At 38.4% G+C, this 17,237-nt stretch overlaps 1 protein-coding gene across 2 annotated transcripts in view; it reads left to right on the top strand.

The window, feature by feature from the left end:
- Positions 1 to 2,858: 2,858 nt before the first annotated feature.
- Positions 2,859 to 17,237, top strand: part of GTPBP10 (GTP-binding protein 10 (putative)) — a 35,548-nt gene continuing 21,169 nt past the window's right edge. Inside the window, exons 1-4 of one of the 2 annotated variants that reach the window (XM_011996013.1) lie at positions 2,877 to 2,968; positions 9,123 to 9,316; positions 10,777 to 10,868; positions 11,404 to 11,548. In XM_011996013.1, coding sequence (XP_011851403.1) covers positions 2,936 to 2,968; positions 9,123 to 9,316; positions 10,777 to 10,868; positions 11,404 to 11,548 — 464 coding nt within the window. In that variant the 5' untranslated portion in view covers positions 2,877 to 2,935. Of the gene's footprint in view, positions 2,969 to 9,122; positions 9,317 to 10,776; positions 10,869 to 11,403; positions 11,549 to 17,237 lie in introns of both variants that reach the window. The other variant, XM_011996014.1, reaches the window with a different exon arrangement.

Here is a 17,237-nt window from a genome sequence, read left to right as displayed (position 1 = left end):
AAATATTCTGCAAAGCTGAGAATGAAGTTAGACACTTTGACAAAATTAAGCAATATAACGTCACAAAATATTAGATTTGTTAATTATATATTTGTCTATTTTATGCTTAAGTGTATCTACACTAAATGTTAGATTAAATGCAACGTGGTGTTAGTATTAGACCGTAAAGTCATAGCTGAAAAACCAGTGAAAGCAAATAGAGTCTATAGTTTAGTTAATAATATTCTAGCAATATTAACTTTTCTTCGTTTTGAAAAATGGTTATAAAAGACGCTAACATTCGGGCAAACTGGATAAAGGTTACATGGGATCCCTTTTGGCTATTTTGTAACTTTTCTGTAAATTAAAAATTTCTTCAAAATAAAATTATTTAAAACTCTAATTAGAACAAGTCTATATTAAACTTTTTTCGTAACCCTCATTACTTTGTATTAAAATATTTTTAAAACCAAATTGTGAGTCATGTCAGTGGCTTATTTGGGACTTTATTCAAGACTCTTTAATGCCACTGACTTTAATGGTTTGCCCATATATCAAACTGAGCAACCCTGAGAAGACATCCTTTCCTCGTCATGGCAGAAGTACTAGTATTTTCCCACAACGACTTCTGCCTTAGGTCTGAATAGTGTCCTAAACATTTTGCCTCATGTTCATTTTAGCTGCACATTTTAAAGGGGACAGTTTCCAGTTACACAATGTTTCTTTTACTATCTGGTAATGAGATTTATCATAAATACTTCAGGCTCTGACCACATTTTGTCAGAGGTAAATATTATGCTTTCTTCTTTGTTTACAGTACACAATGATCCTCCTCATTTTGAGATATTTCTATATCAATCTCTTTTTTAGTTGCTGTGATCATTTCTCCATGTATATGTTACATGAAAGAAAAGTATTTGAGATTGTGTTCACTAACAAGAAATAGGCATTGGAAAATAAGTACATTGGGCTCAACACTATTCTGACACAATAGGAAGACCTAGTAAGATAGTAATCTTAATGGCAGCAAATGTTATTAACATTAAATTAAAAACATCTACACAGCAACAACCTAATGTTCTGATTAATGAGAGGTATGAACACTGATGGAAATCAGTATCTGTTGCTGGTGTTACTATTCAATGTTAATACACAGAGGGAAAATACAACTATTGCAGGTTAAATGATAACTACAGCTTTTCTGATTGGTGATTGTAAGCAGGAGGTCCAGTAGCAGCAAAGTAATCAAGACAGGGGTTTTCATATTATATCTTCCCAAATAATCACTGTCCTAAGTGAGGGGTGGAAGACACTGTCACATTGAGGTATTGTAGCAGGACGAACTGCAGGCAAAACTTCTCAGACACCAAGATGTAGAAGGAAGGGCTTTATTCAGCTGGGAGCATCAGCAAGCTACTGCCTTAAAATCCGAGCTCCCCAAGTGCACAATTTCTGTCCCTTTTAAGGGCTCACAACACTAAATATTTCATATGAAAGGGTTGTGATTGATTAAGCAATTTAGGGGATACTGACAGGGGTTTCATGCACTGGTAGAGAGAAACAGAACAGGGCAGGGAGTTTCACAGTGTTCTTCTATACAATGTCAGGAACATCAGTTTCTAAGTCATAAGTTGATTTTTAACTACTGGGTTTAGGCCAGGCAGACCCAGGCCTGGGGCTGGGCTGCCTGTCTTTGGTTTTACTTCATTGTTTGTTTTTTAAAACAGGTACTGAGTATAAAACAATACAAGAGGGTCTCTCTCTTTCCTCAGTATTAGTTTTCACGGTGCTATGAAGAACTGCGCAGACTGGGTAATGTATAAAGGAAAGAGGCTTAATTGACTCACAGTTCCATATGGCTAGGGAGGCCTTAGAAAACTTACAATCATGGGGGAAGGGGAAGCAGAAACAAGCACCTTTTTCCCATGGCAGCAGAAGAGAGAACAAAGGAGTGACTTCCAAACACTTATAAAACCATCAGCTCTTGTGTGAACTCCCTATCAGGAGAGCAGCATGGAAGAAACCGCCCCCCATGATCCAATCACTTCCCTACCTCCAAGGTGGAAGTTACAAATTAAGATGAGATTTGGGTGGGGACACAGAGCCATATCATATCAGGATGTGAAAGGATTCTAGGAATTACTCGTTTTGGTTGTTAAGAATTATACAGCTAGCAGCCTTGTGCAGGGCCGTTTACTTCAGCTGCATACGTTTTTTCGCTGCATGAGGGGCTGGGGAGAGCTACTTTCTTCCGGTCCTGAAAAATAATCAAGACAGTGAGGGGTTTTCACATCGTGTCTTAGTTCTCACAAAGGCACGCTTCAAATGACGGATAAAAACCCGTCTTCCCGACTCCAAGAAGCTTCTTTCTCTTACTGCACAGGAGTCCTCTTACAGAACTCAGATCCTGACATTATTTTCAATAAAATTTTGTGCCGCCGCAAGTTTTAAATTTATTGTCTCCTGGAAGCTTTGGCTGAAGACTACTCAGCTCGTCACTGAATGGCTTTTGGGGGTTCTTTTTCCTCAGCTGAGTTTCTGTGTCTTTTACGGGTTTGGTTTTATGGTCCGTTGAAGGTTTTTTCACGCTGAGGGTGAAGATTCTTAGTTTCTTCAATTAGCATAAAAGCGGCTCCAAGGCCGCTGGGTCTTCAGTTCCATTCTATTCAAAATGTTAATTCCTGAGGCACGCAACCTGCGCCCTACTGTCCTTTGTCCCACCGCTTCTCGAGATTATCTTCGTGTTTTAAGAGAGAACGCCTTCCCGCCACACCCATGGGCTGCACCGCACAGCGCATGCGGCTGTTCCCTCTGGAGAGCACCACAAAACGCATGCGACAGTCCGCCGGCGTGGGCGGAGGAGAAACGCGTCGGCGCCCGGCGGTGACGTCAAAAGGCCGCGCTGTACTTCGGCTTGTGCGGCTTGGGCAAGAAGGTTTCCTGGCCTGTTGCAGCCATGGTCCGTTGCAGTTGCGTGTTGTTCAGAAAGGTCCGTGCGGGTCCCCTCGACCTGATCCCCTTAGCGCTGACGGCTGTAGTTCTCCCTTGCTCACCTGCCTCTCCACTACTTTCTTTGTGGCGGCCTCTTGCTTGCTTGGTTTTCCCATAAACTTCTCCGCCCCTCCTGTAGTCGCGCTTTGCCAGTAAGCGGTGATAATGGTGTGTGTACCTGGCGTGGTTAGGACGGTTGTTTGGGGGCAGAGTTTGAAGTTCTTTAGAGACATCGTGTGCACGTGGCATGAGGAACTGGGATACCTGCCTGCTGTGGCCCAAATGTTGTGGTTTTTTCTTCCTTTAAGTAATGTCTACAGTGTGTTTTTATATATTTCTCCTTGAGTGCACTGTTTGTTTTTCTAATGGATTTTTATGAAGACACGAGAGCGTTTAATGGATGTGCCTTCTTGCAGAACATTTAGGTCGATTTTTGTGTAGTGTCGGTCTTAAGAATCGTTTCCGTAAAAATTTACAACAGCTTTGAATTAAAAAAAAACAAAAAACAAAACTTACCTACTAGTAATGTTTTGTGAAACGTTGCCTGCGTCATGTTTTGACCATTACTTTATTTCTAACGACCAGAGTAAAAATGCTCCTTTTAAAATAAGGCTCCTAAGCCCCTGAATCTGATTTATCTAGAGCAGGAAAAAAGTGTTATATATTTAGTGGAACTGTAGAAACTCTCCTCGAGTATATCAGAATGGTCAATATTTCAACTTTTTTGAAAAAAAAAAAAAATCCCAGATGTTTTTGGTAATTGCTCTCCTAAATGACTAGAGATGTGGATTATGAATTTAAGAAATTGCTCTGTAAGTTAACAGCCTAAGAAGTTAATACATAAGTGCTTTACCTACAAGAAATTCTTGAGTCAGTGAAGGAAGCAGGTAAACACTAAATGCAGCGTAAGATTTATAAAGGTGTAAGATAGAGATTTAATCAAATTGCTGGGAGAGCCAGCAAAGTCAGAGAATTGATTAGAGGAATTTAGAAAGACATTAGTAAATATGACATTTAGGTGGATTTATGATAGGAAAAAGAAATGACATTCTAAGTAGAGGGAAAGCGTGAGCAGAATGGCATGTAGAAATGGCAGTATTTCATGTAGTACAGAGCAAAGAGGAAGAGGGAAGGGTTGAGCAAAAGAAAAGGATACAGGAAGGAGCTAGGCATGGTAGGTAATCCTGCTGTTCTAGCTATTTGGGAGGCTGAGGTGGGAGGATCCCATAAGGCCAGGAGTTCAAGACCAGTCTGGGCAACATAGCAAGACCCCATCTTTAAAATAGTTGGGTTGGTGGTGTGGTACCTGTAGTCCCAGCCATTCCGGAGGCTGAAGTGGGAGAATTGCTTGAGCCCAGGAGTTTGAGGCTGCAGTGAGCTATGACAGTGCCACAGCACTCCAGCCCAAGCAACAGAACCAGATCCTGTTTCAAAAAAAAAGATAACCAGAAGGGTATTTTAGTAGCTTTGGATATACAGTTGACCCTTCAAGAACATGAGGGTTAGAGGTGCGCCCCCCCCCCAGCTGAAAATCTTCATATAACTTTCAACTCCCCCCAAAAACAACTACTACTAATCTTTTGGCTGGAAGCCTTACTGATAACATAAGCAGTCAGTTGACACATATAGATTATATGTATAGTATATACTGTATTGTTACAATAAATTAAGCTAGAGAAAAGAAACTGTTACTAAGAAAGTCATAAGGAAGGGAAAATATATTTACTGTTCATTAAGTGGAAGTGAATTGTAAAGGTCTTCATCCTTATAGTCTTCATGTTCAGTAGACTGAGGAGGAAGAGGGGGAGTTAGTCTTGCTATATTGGGTGGCAGAGGCAGAAGACGTGGAGGTGGAGGAGGTGAAAGGGGAGGCAAGAGAGGCAGACACACTATGTGTAACTTTATGGAAGTACATCGCAATTTCTGTCATGCTTTTGCTTTTCTCTTTCCCCCCCAAAAATGTTTCTGTAGGGTACCAGTACCTCTTCCACCATTTGCTTTAGTTTCAGTGCCTGTTTCACAGAAGGATCCACGTCATGAAAGAAGTCAAAAGCAGTCCTGAATAATAGGAGCCCTCCTGCCAGATTGTCTAATGTTAGTTTTTCTGATAGTTTATTCTGTGTTTTCTTCCTTGTTATCTGGTACTGGATCTGAAGCACTCATCAAGCTGTCTTCTTTTAATTCCTCTGGTTTGTTATCTCTTAGCTCTTGAGTTTCCTCAAGATCCATGTCGTGAAGTCCTTTACCCACTCTCCTGCCGTTTTTGGCATATCCACAGTCTCTTTCATGATTTCCTTAATTGACTCTGTTGTAAATCCTGTGACGTTACAACACAACACCTAGACGAAGTTTTCCCCAGCACGAACTTACTGTTTTGGGCTTATGGCTTTCATGACTTTTTCAATAACAATGACATTTTCAATGATGTAATACTTCCAGACTTTCCTGAAGTTTTCTCTGTCGATGTTCTTTTCCATAGCTGACAATCCTTTCCGTAGAATATCATGTTTAACGAGCCTTAAAGGTCCTTGCGACCCCCTGATCTAGAGGCTGATTTAGAGACGTTGTGTTTGGGGGCAAGGACACCACTTCGGTGCCTTTGGTGTTGAACTCATGGGGTTCTGGGTAGCAGGGAGGGGAGGCACTGAGAACTTTGTAAGTCAGTCTCGTATTGGGAAGGTACTTCCTGACTTCAGGGAGAAAGCATCCATGGAACCAATCCAGAGAAAAGGTTTTTTGTTCTCTAGGCCTTCTTGTCCAACAAAGACTGGCAACTGATGTTTATCTTTCCCTTTCGAGATTGAGGGGTTAGCAGCTTCATAGATAAGGACAGTCCTGATTATAAACACAACTGCATTTGCACAATACAATAGGGTTAGCCTATCCCTTCCTGGGTTAAATCCTGGTGCTCACTGCTCTTCCTTACTAATGTCTTTTGTAGCATGTTTTCCAGAATAGGGTACTTTTGTCAGCATTAACAACCTGATTTGGGAGATACTCTTTCTCAGTGATTTTCTCAATGGCGTCTGGGAACTCATCTGCTGCCTGTTGGTTGGCAGAACCTGCTTCTCCTGTTATCTTGATATTTCTAAAGCCAAAGCCAAACCGATTTCTTCTTTTTTTTTTTAAATTATACTTCAAGTTCTAGGGTACATGTACACAACGTGCAGGTTTGTTATATAGGTATACATGTGCCATGTTGGTTTGCTGCTCCCATTAACTTGTCATTTACATTGGGTATTTCTCCTAATGCTATCTCTCCCACAGCCCCCCACCCCATGACAGGCCCTGGTGGGTGATGTTCCCCTCCCTGTGTCCAAGCGTTCTCATTGTTCAGTTCCCACCTATGAGTGAGAACATGTGGTGTTTGGTTTCTGTCCTTGTGTTAGTTTGCTCAGAATGATGGTTTCCAGCTGCATCCATGTCCCTGCAAAGGACATGAACTCATCCTTCTTTATGGCCACATAGTATTCCATGGTGTATATGTGCCACATTTTCTTAATCCAGTCTGTCGTTGATGGATTGGTTCCAAGTCTTTGCTATCATGAGTAGTGTCACAATAAACATACATGTGCTTGTGTCTTTATAATGGCATGATTTATAATCCTTTGGGTATATACCCAGTAATGAGATTGCTGGGTCAAATGGTGTTTCTAGTTCTAGATCCTTGAGTAATTCCCACACTGTCTTCCACAGTCAAACATCTTTCGAAAATTATCAAATCATCCTTTGCTGGCAATTATTTAGCTTTAGATCCTTCACATTCCTTTTGCTTTTAAATTGTCATATAGTAACTTTACTTTTTCTTGAATTGTATTAGTCTATGTTTTTAAAATAGCAATCCTACATCTGCATAAAAGTTGCATATTCAATACAAGATAAAAAGTTAATTTACAAAAAGTGCAAGGTTTTCACACCTCTCGGCACAGCTGCAGCAGTGGGTTATGAAGTTTTTTCTTTTTTACATTGATTTTTATTCTGGATTCATTTATCTTGAAATAGCAGGCCATCGCAGCTACAGATTTTAATCTGTGGTACGTATCAAGCAATTCGTCTTGTTATTGTAATGTCATGACTTGACTTCTTGGGAGCACTTCCAGCATCACTAGTGGCACTTTGTATGGGTTCCATGGTGTTGTTCGAGGTTTACAGTGTAACACTGAACAGGATGAAAAATGCAAGAGAACTGTGAGAGATCACTTTTTACTGACTTACAAAATTTACTGGCAAGATGAACTGCCCATGGAGAGATGAGTAGTATCACATGGCCTTTTTGGTGGCAATTTGGGACCCTTGAGCTCACTGAGATAGCTACAGGAGGTAACTACGAAATTATTACAGTATTCTAGGATGTACTACAGTTAATTTTATGCAGTTATGATTTAATACTGCATTTTTACATTTGCTGACATTTCTCTTGACTGCAAATGCTGCCATGTAAGGTCTGCAAGTGTGTGTGTAAGTTGTGATAAATTTTAATTTTTTTTTTTTTTTTCAGACGGAGTCTCGCTCTGTCGCCCAGGCTGGAGCACAGTGGCCGGATCTCAGCTCACTGCAAGCTCCACCTCCCAGGTTTACGCCATTCTCCTGCCTCAGCCTCCCGAGTAACTGAGACTACAGGCGCCCGCCACCTCGCCCGGCTAGTTTTTTGTATTTTTTAGTAGAGATGGGGTTTCACCGTGTTAACCAGGATGGTCTCGATCTCCTGACCTCGTGATCTGCCCGTCTCGGCCTCCCAAAGTGCTGGGATTACAGGCTTGAGCCACCGCGCCCGGCCAATTTTTTGTATTTTTAGTAGAGACGGGGTTTCACCGTGTTAGCCAGGATGGTCTCGATCTCCTGACCTCGTGATCTGCCCGTCTCGGCCTCCCAAAGTGCTGGGATTACAGGCTTGAGCCACCGCGCCCGGCCAATTTTAACTTTTTATAATAGATGTGTGGCCAGGTGCAGTAGCTCATGCCTATAATTTCAACACTTTGGGAGGCCAAGGCAAGAGGATTGTTTGTGGCCAGGAGTTTGAGACCAGCCTGGGCAACACAGCAAGACCCCATCTCTCGTTTTTTTAAAAATTAAAATAGATATGTGTATATTTTATGGAAGTAAATGACAAAATAGATTAGTATCTGTGTATATTTTTTGCACTCATGACACAACTTTTCTTAACTTTTTTCAGGATTTCCCATCTATGTGGTTTGCAAGTTTTTTCAAATTGTTGCAAAGCTCAAAATTTTCTAATGTATTTATTGAAAAAAATCTGTGTATAAGTGGACACACACAGTTCAAACCAGTGTTGTTCAAGGGTCAACTATAGTACTAAGAATTTTTTGCTTTATTTTGTAAGCATTTTTTTAAATGTATGGTTTTTGAGTAAAGGAGAAACGTGATTAGAGATCAGATCAATTTCAGAAAAATACTTCGGGCAACAAATTGGAGAATGCAATAAGGAAAAAATGATGAGACACTGAAAGGAGCTCATGTGGTGCAGGTACTAGGGCAGTGGTACTGGGGAGAAGAGAGTAGGGCTTTGGGACAAGAAACAGGTGTATTCTGAAAGACTTCCATTTGTGTAGTCTCAATAGATAAACCATAGTTCCATTATTTGAGAGAACATTGGAGGAACAGATTTTACCTGGCGAAGAGTTTGGTGTTGTTATGTTAACATTTATTTTTGAGGTGGCTATTATTTATTCAACTGATGTGTAAGAACAAGTTACATATTAGGGGATTTCACATATAAATTAGATACACATTCTGCTCACATTGCTTTATCCTATTAAAAGATTTCATCCTGATGGAAATGTCTGGCAGATTGGACATAGAAAATATCTCACCTAGGTGATGGTTATTGGTACAAGCAGAAATTACCCAGGGGAGAAAGTGTAGAATGAAAACAGGACCAAGTCAGAAACCCTCAGGATGGGTGGGACAATAGTTGATAACTGAAAAAACTAAAAGGGACTTAAGAGAAATAATCAAATGGGAAAGGGGGTCAGATCAGAGATGTGGAGGTGAGCTAAGAAGATGTTACAGAATTGGCATATAAAAAGCTATTAACGATTTTTTAATAAGAAGTTTTGGTGGAAGAAAGAACTAGAAAGCAATTCCAAGTTGATACGCTTGGTATACAAATGTTTTTTCTCTTTTTTTTTAAGTATGGAAATTTCATTGATAACCTAAGACTCTTCACCAAGGGAGGATCCGGTGGAATGGGTTATCCTCGTTTAGGTGGAGAAGGTGGAAAAGGTGGTGACGTCTGGGTTGTAGCCCGGAACAGAATGACTTTAAAACAACTTAAAGACAAGTATCGTCAGAAACGGTTTGTGGCTGGAGTAGGAGCAAACAGCAAGTAAGTAATTACTGAGTGACTTAAAATTTAGAAAATCAAACCCTTCTGGAAATTTTTTTTTAAGTTATAAAATAAAAACTTAATTGTTCATTTGAAGTAAATTGTTTCCTGTATTTATAACTGAGCAAAAGCCTAAAATGTCTCAACTCATAAAAGACTGATACTAAAGAATATTTCAGAGTTTTAAAACTTTTTGTCCGTTTCTTTTCCCAATGTCTATCTGTATTCTTTTTGCACTTTCCCTGTTGAAACCGAAAATTATCTGAATTCCCACTGTTTTTTTCTAAAATTATCTTTGACAACCTTTAAGAAAACTTTCTCAGTCTTAACCATGCTACTCCACCCCACTACCATTAGAAGGCAAGATAGCCACTGTTAACCTTTTCTTGACTTTTCTAAGACTTTCTGTGTGTTTACACAAATGCAATTATGTGCATAAAATTTTAGAATACAAAAATGAGAGTACAATATTTTACAATCTGCTATTTTTACTTTTTTTCCCATGTCAAAATTATTCAGAATACCTGCGTAATAACTAACAATTTATTTTGTCATTTGTCTATTTAGGTTATTGTTGATTTTTTTTTTTTTTCCAATTATACCTATAGTACAGCATCCTGTGTAGATACTATTTTACATGTTTGTTCAATTATTATTTTGATAAATTCCCAGAAGTAGAATTGCTAAAACGTTTGTACTAATTTTTTCTTTTATGAGCAGTTTAAGAGTAGCTAGATTTGCCTTCTTTAATGTAAGTACTTTCCTTCGAGGTTAGTTTTTTAGAAGCTTTGCTATTTGGTGGATTTTTTGTTTTTTTATAGATTCATTTTTTCTTTTTTTTTTTTTTTGAGACAGAGTCTCATTCTGTTGCCTAGGCTGAGTGTAGTAGGCACTATCACAGCTCACTGCAGCCTCTACCTTTCAGGCTCAAGTGATCCTCCCACCTCTGCCTCCCAAGTAGCTGAGACTACAGGTGTGTGCTACCATGCCCAACTAATTTTTAAATTTTCTTTTTTTTTTTTTTTTTAAATAGAAATGGGGTTGTGCTTGGTGTTCAGGCTGGTTTTGACCTCCTGGACTCGAGATCCTCCTGCCTCAGCCTCCCAAAGTGCTGAGATTATAGGCGTGAGCCACCATGCCTGGCTTTTTCTACCTTATTTGTATTGTAGCAATAATCTCTTCATTTCATGGTTGCAATATTTTAGTTTCAGGTTAAAATGACCTTTGGTGGTTAGCTTAGTGACTTAAATCATTACCCAGTGCCATTTTAGTGGGATATAATGTCTAAAATGCAAAGAAATAATTAGGGATAATTTTAGTTTTTTTAAACCTTGTGTTTGACCATTTAACATCTGCATTAACCAGAGAATTGATTGCTACTGTTCTTTGTAACCATTTTGTGTGTGTGTGTGTGTACATACACAAGCATACATATATATATGTATACTTTTTTTTGGTAGAGTTAGTGCACTGAAAGGCTCCAAAGGAGAAGACTGTGAAATCCCTGTGCCTGTGGGTATTTCAGTAACTGATGAAAACGGTAAAATTATAGGTGAGTGTATTATAACTTCGAAGGTTGTAAAAATGTGCACATTTTCTAAAATTAAACAATGGAATAGCTTCTCTTGAGTTTCAGAAGTTTTTTAACTAACAATTTTAGTTACTACTCTATAAGAGAGCATTTTTAAAACTTACAAAAGTTAAAATGACTACTAGATTTAAGATTGTTTTAAAGATGTTAGAGTTCTTGCTTGGTCTTAAAACAATATATAACTAGGCTCTTTTCAATTGCTTACTGAAGTGTTTTTCTGGGGTCAAACTTTCAATAGATTTGTAAAATTGGAATTTCCTGGACTGTTTTTCTGAAAGAACAACATTCCCTTAATGATTCTACTTATTATAGGTTTGTAATTGAGAATTTCCTAGCATGTATTTTTGAAAGTAAAATATAACATTAGTGATTCCACTTACTAATCTATAGATTTGTAATTTTGAATTTCCTTGCCTGTATTTCTGAAAGAAATAGATTGCATTAGTGATTTCACTTATTGATCTTTAATGTAAATATTTCTCTCTCTCTTTTTAAGGAGAACTCAATAAGGAGAATGACAGAATTTTGGTAGCTGAAGGAGGTCTTGGTGGTAAATTACTTACAAATTTTTTACCATTGAAAGGCCAGAGACGAATAATTCACCTTGATCTAAAAGTTATAGCTGATGTAGGCCTAGTAGGGTAAGTATCATTCATTTTTTATTATTATACTTTCAGAGAGATAGTTCTTAAATAGGAAATAAACATAAATGGTAATTTGGGGCCATAATTATTTCAAATTTATGGGATTTGATTGTTGTGTATGTACTAGAAAAATATGCTGCTAAATACTGTTTTCAAATTACCAACATAGAGTTTCATAGTTATTGCTTATTTGTAAAATTAAGACCAGAGCAATTGAATAGATCAGTGGGAATGTTAGAGAATGCATAAAGAAAAATCAATCAAATGCAATAGTATAAGAAGGTTAAATAATGTTACCGGATATTAAAGAATAATAAATCCAAACAAACCATATTATTATTAAAAGTATATAGAAGGAAATAAAAAGGGAAAATGATTGACATAACTCTTTTGGGTCTTTTTTTTTTTTTTTTTTTTTTTGAGACGGAGTCTCGCTCTGTCACCCAGGCTAGAGTGCAGTGGCGTGATATCGGCTCACTGCAAGCTTGGCCTCCTGGGTTCACGCCATTCTCCTGCCTCAGCCTTCGGAGTAGCTGGGACTACAGGCACCCGCCACCATGCCCAGCTATTTTTTTTTTTTTTTTTATTTTTAGTAGAGACGCGGTTTCACCATGTTGGCCAGGATGGTCTCGATCTCCTGACCTCGTGATCCGCCTGCCTCGGCCTCCCAAAGTGCTGGGATTACAGGCGTGAGCCACCGCGCCCGGCCTCTTTTGGGTCTTAATAGAGACATTAAAGTATCATTAGTCAAATGGCTAAAGACCAATACAGACAATCTCAATCCTCAGACTTATGCACTGTTGCTGCCAAATTGAATCCTGCTATGACTGTTTGTATATCCTTCTTGCCTCTGCTTAGGATCTATCTAGTCCCAGTACTATAGACCTCAGAAGAGTGTCCTCTTCCACCAGCCTCCATTCTTTCATTAAATAATGCTGTTTAGCTGTGGAGTTGCAGTGTGGCTACTACAGTGGAAGGGGATAGATAGCAGAATACAGAATACATAAAGGGGCCGGGTGCGGTGGCTCACTCCTGTAATCCCAGCACTTTGGGATGCCAAGGTGGGCAGATCACGAGGTCAGGAGATCAAGACCATCCTGGCTAACCCAGTGAAATCCCGTCTCTAGCTGGGCGTGGTGGCGGGCGCCTGTAGTCCCAGCTACTCAGGAGGCTGAGGCAGGAGAGTGGCGTGAACCCGGGAGGCAGAACTTGCAGTGAGCCGAGATTGTGCCACTGCACTCCAGCCTGGGCGACAGAGCGAGACTCCGTCTCAGAAAAAACAAAAAAACAAAAAAACAAAAAACGAAGAGAAAAACTTAAATTTGCATTTGTTCTCTCTCCCCCATCCCCCCTCCCTCCTGCCCTCTCCCTCCGGCCCTATCACAGTATTACACAGTTACTCAGGTGGAAAGTTTAAGAGCAAGATAAGGAAAACTGCCTTGTTACTGTCCTACTTCAAATTCCTAGTTCTATTTTTTGCTTCCCCGTAGCTTCTTTCTAAGTTCTTTTCATCTTCCTCTTCAGGCATCTTACTGCTTCTTTACCAGACTCTTTAAGTCTGAATCCCTCGCCTTTTGCCCTGCCTGACCAGCCACTAGAGCTTACCACCATTGGTTTAGGGTTCACAGAGGCCCCATTCCTGCTAAAATTATAACAAGAAAGATGTGATCCTGGCTTTCCATTCACATTTATTTTTTTTCAGTAAAGCACAGTTATGAGAGTTATTAGATATAAGTTCTGTAATCCTCTATATTTTCAGGAACGTTATGGGCTTAATAGGGTTTTGTGGGCAAGCCTGGCAGTCCAGCGAATCACAGTTGCATTTGGCATGAAAATGGGTTTCAAGTTCTGAAGAGAAAACTTTACAGTCTAAGAAGAGCCTAGCACGGCTTAGTCATAAAAGTGGAGTGGCATGGAGGACTCAGCTTAGACTATTTAGGTTAGGATCTCAAATCCTCTGGAGGCTGGCCAGCTGGTCTTGGGTAAATTATACAGCCTCTCTAAACCTTTGTTTTCTCTTCTTTTTTTCCTTTTCTTTTCTCTCGTTCTTCCTTCACTGTAGTTTTTTTTTTTTTCTTTTTTCCACCACGTCATTTGTTTTCTCATCTTTAATAGTGTATCGAGATAGGTCTTTTCTTAAAACGTTGGTGGGTAAGATAATACATTTACAGCAGAAGACATGGTTTGCATTTTTGTACGTTCAATGAATTGTAGCTGCTGTCTTCATCATAATTATATTGCCAACTTACTGGAATACTGCATATAGTGATATACAAAGCTTTTCAGAAGTAGGTTTGAAATTTGTCAGTAATTAAAGCATCAGGATTCTTAAGCATATGAAAAGAGAATGGGGGGAAAAGATTTTTAAATGGAATGTTTAACATGTTTTCTAGTGTTTTTAAATTAGGCAACTATTCTTGAAGAGTTACTACTATGAATACTGGCATAAGTAGATATCCTTTTAGCTGGTTTTGGAAATGGACTGAATGAATCATAGAAGAAAGTTATTGTACAGCTAACAGATTTGTGCTGCTGTTGTCAAATCTGATCTTTGCATAGGCTGGATTTTAGCCTCTAAAATTTTCACTGGGTATTTTTCAAGAAAAATTTCAAATATCTGTTCTTCAATCATTAGCATCATCTTTCTATTCATACTTTGATCTTCTTGGAAATAGTTGCTTGCATGATGTGTTCAATCATTATGAAAATATGAGGATGTTGGAAACCAGCAAGTCCAGCTAGTAATAATTATGGATAAAAATGGCTGCAATTTGCTTTTCAAAAGCTCTAAGAACCTGGATAAAACAGGGTATTAAAAAAACATATGTTCCAAGAGAAGTCATTAAGAAACCTCACATACTTTTATTTTAAATTCATTACAGAAAGATTTTTTTTAAATGAGGGAAATTGTTGAAATACCTCCAGCTTATAAGTTTTTATAGAATTCTCAATTAATATTTGCAGAATATTCCACCATTATTCCAAGTGAAAGTTTGGCAGAGTTTTTGAAATACCTTCTTCAAATTTGAATTAAGAACTCTGTGAAGGCGGGAATCATTTTGTCTCATTGCTTAGTATGTTGCCTGATACAAAGTCAGTGCTCAATAAATATTTGTTGGATAAATTTAATGAAAATATATGAATGAGATTTAGGAATGAATGTTTTAATTAACCCCCATTCCTAGTACTGTCTTTCATACATGGTGGGCCTTTCTTGAGGGAAATTTAGCAGTATAATCAAAAGCCTTTAAAATGAGCTTGTATTTTATCCAGTATTTCTTCATGTAGACATTTATTCCAAGAAAGAAGTCAAAGATGTGTGCAAAGAGAAGTCCTAGCCAGAAAAATCAGGCAAGAGAAAAAAAGGGCATTCAAATAGGAAAGAAGGAAGTCAAACTATCTGTTTGCCAACCATATGATCTTATACCTTGAAAACCCTAGAGACTCCTTCAAAAGACTCCTAGATTTGATAAATGAATTCAGTAAACTCTCAGGTTACCAAATCAGTATACACAAATCAATAGCACTGCTATACACCATCAACAACCAAGCTGAGAATTAAATCAAGAACTCAATCCCTTTTACAACAGCTACAAAAAATAAAATACCTAAGAATATACCTAACCAAGGTCGTGAAAGATCTCTACAAGGAGAACTGCAGACATTGCTGAAAGAAATCGTAGATGACGCAGACAAATGGAAATACATCCCATGTTCATGGATTGGAAGAATCAGTACTGTGAAAATGACCATACTGCCCAGAGAATCTACAGATTCAATGCAATTTCTGTTAAAATACCAGTATTATTTTTCACAGTATTAGAAAAAACCCTAAAATTCATATGGAATCAAAAAAGCCCAAATAGCCAAAGCAATCCTCAGCAAAATGAACAAATCTAGAGGAATCATATTACCTGACTTCAAATTATATTACAACGTTATAGTAACCAAAACAGCATGGTATTAGTATAGAATTAGGTACATAGACCAATGGAAGAGAATAGAGAACCCAGAAATAAAGCCAAATACTTAAGACCAACTGATCGTTAACAAAGCACACAAAAACAAACTGGGGAAAGGATACCCTATTCAAAAAATGATGCTGGGAAAATTGGATATCCAAATGTAGAATAATGAAACTGGATTCATATCTCTCATTATATGCAAAAATTAACTCAAGATAGATTAGGTTTTAGTCTAAGACCTGAAACTATAAAAATTCTAGAAACGTAGGAAAAACCCTTCTCACATTGGCCTAGACAAAGAATTTGTGACTAAGTTCTCAAACCAAATGCAACATAAATAAATAAATGGGACCTAATTAAAGTAAAAATCCTCTGCACAGCAAAAGAAAGAATCAACAGAATAAACAGCCTACAGAATGGGAGAAAGTATTTGCAAACTATGCATCTAACAGAGGACTAATATACAGAGTCTACAAGGAACTTAAATCAGCAAGGAAAAAACAATTCCATTAAAAAGTGGACGAATGACATGGGCATTTCTCAAAAGAAGATAGGCATACAAATGGCCAAGAAGCATATAAGAAAATGTTCAGCATCACTAATACTCAGGGAAATACATACTAAAACTACAGTGATTTACCAGCTTAGCCAGAATGGTCATTATGGAAAAGTCAAAAAACAATAGGTGTTGACATAGATGTGGTGAAAAGAGAACTCTTATACCTTTTTTTAAAAAATTTTTTTTTTTATTACACTTTAAGTTCTAGGGTATGCACAACATGCAGGTTTGTTGCATAGGTATACATGTGCCATGTTGGTTTGCTGCACCCATCAACTTGTCATTTACATTATGTATTTCTCCTAATGCTATCCCTCCCCCAGACCCCCACACCCTCACAGGCCCCGTTGTATGGTGTTCCCCACCCTCTGTCTATATGTTCATTGTTCAGCTCCCACTTATGAGTGAGAACATGCAATGTTGATTTTCTATCCTTGTGGTAGTTTACTGAGAATGATGGTTTCCAGCTGCATCCATGTCCCTGCAAAGGACATGAACTCATCCTTTTTTATGGCTGCATAGCATTCCATGGTATATATGTGCCACATTTTCTTAATTCAGTCTGTCATTGATGGACATTTGGGTTGGTTCCAAGTCTTTGCTATCGTGAATAGTGCCACAATGAACATACGCGGGCATATGTCTTTATAATGGCATGATTTATAATCCTTTGGGTGTATACCCAGTAATGGGATTGCTGGGTCAAATGATGTTTCTAGTTCTAGATCCTTGAGGAATTGCCACACTGTCTTCCACAATGGTTGAACTAATTTATACTCCCACCAACAGTGTAAAAGCGGTCCCATTCTCCACATCCTCTCCAGCATCTGTTGTTTCCTGACTTTTTAATGATTGCCATTCTAACTGGCATGAAATGGTATCTCATTGTGGTTTTGATTTGCATTTTTCTGATGACCAGTGATGATGAGCATTTTTTCGTATGTCTGTTGGCTGCATGAATGTCGTCTTTTGAGAAGTATCTGTTCATATCCTTTGCCCACTTTTTGATAGGGTTGTTTTTTTCTTGTAAATTTGTTTAAGTTCTTTGTAGATTCTGGATATTAGCCCTTTGTCAGATGGGTAGATTGCAAAAATTTTCTCCCATTCTGTAGGTTGCCTCTTCACTCTGATGATAGTTTCTTACGCTGTGCAGAAGCTCTTT

The sequence above is a fragment of the Mandrillus leucophaeus genome, unplaced genomic scaffold (assembly GCF_000951045.1).
Source record: "Mandrillus leucophaeus isolate KB7577 unplaced genomic scaffold, Mleu.le_1.0 Scaffold50, whole genome shotgun sequence".
In the NCBI taxonomy this organism is placed as follows: domain Eukaryota; kingdom Metazoa; phylum Chordata; class Mammalia; order Primates; family Cercopithecidae; genus Mandrillus; species Mandrillus leucophaeus.
The sequence above is the reverse complement of the archived record's forward strand: the minus strand, read 5'-3'. Positions and strand labels throughout refer to the sequence as shown.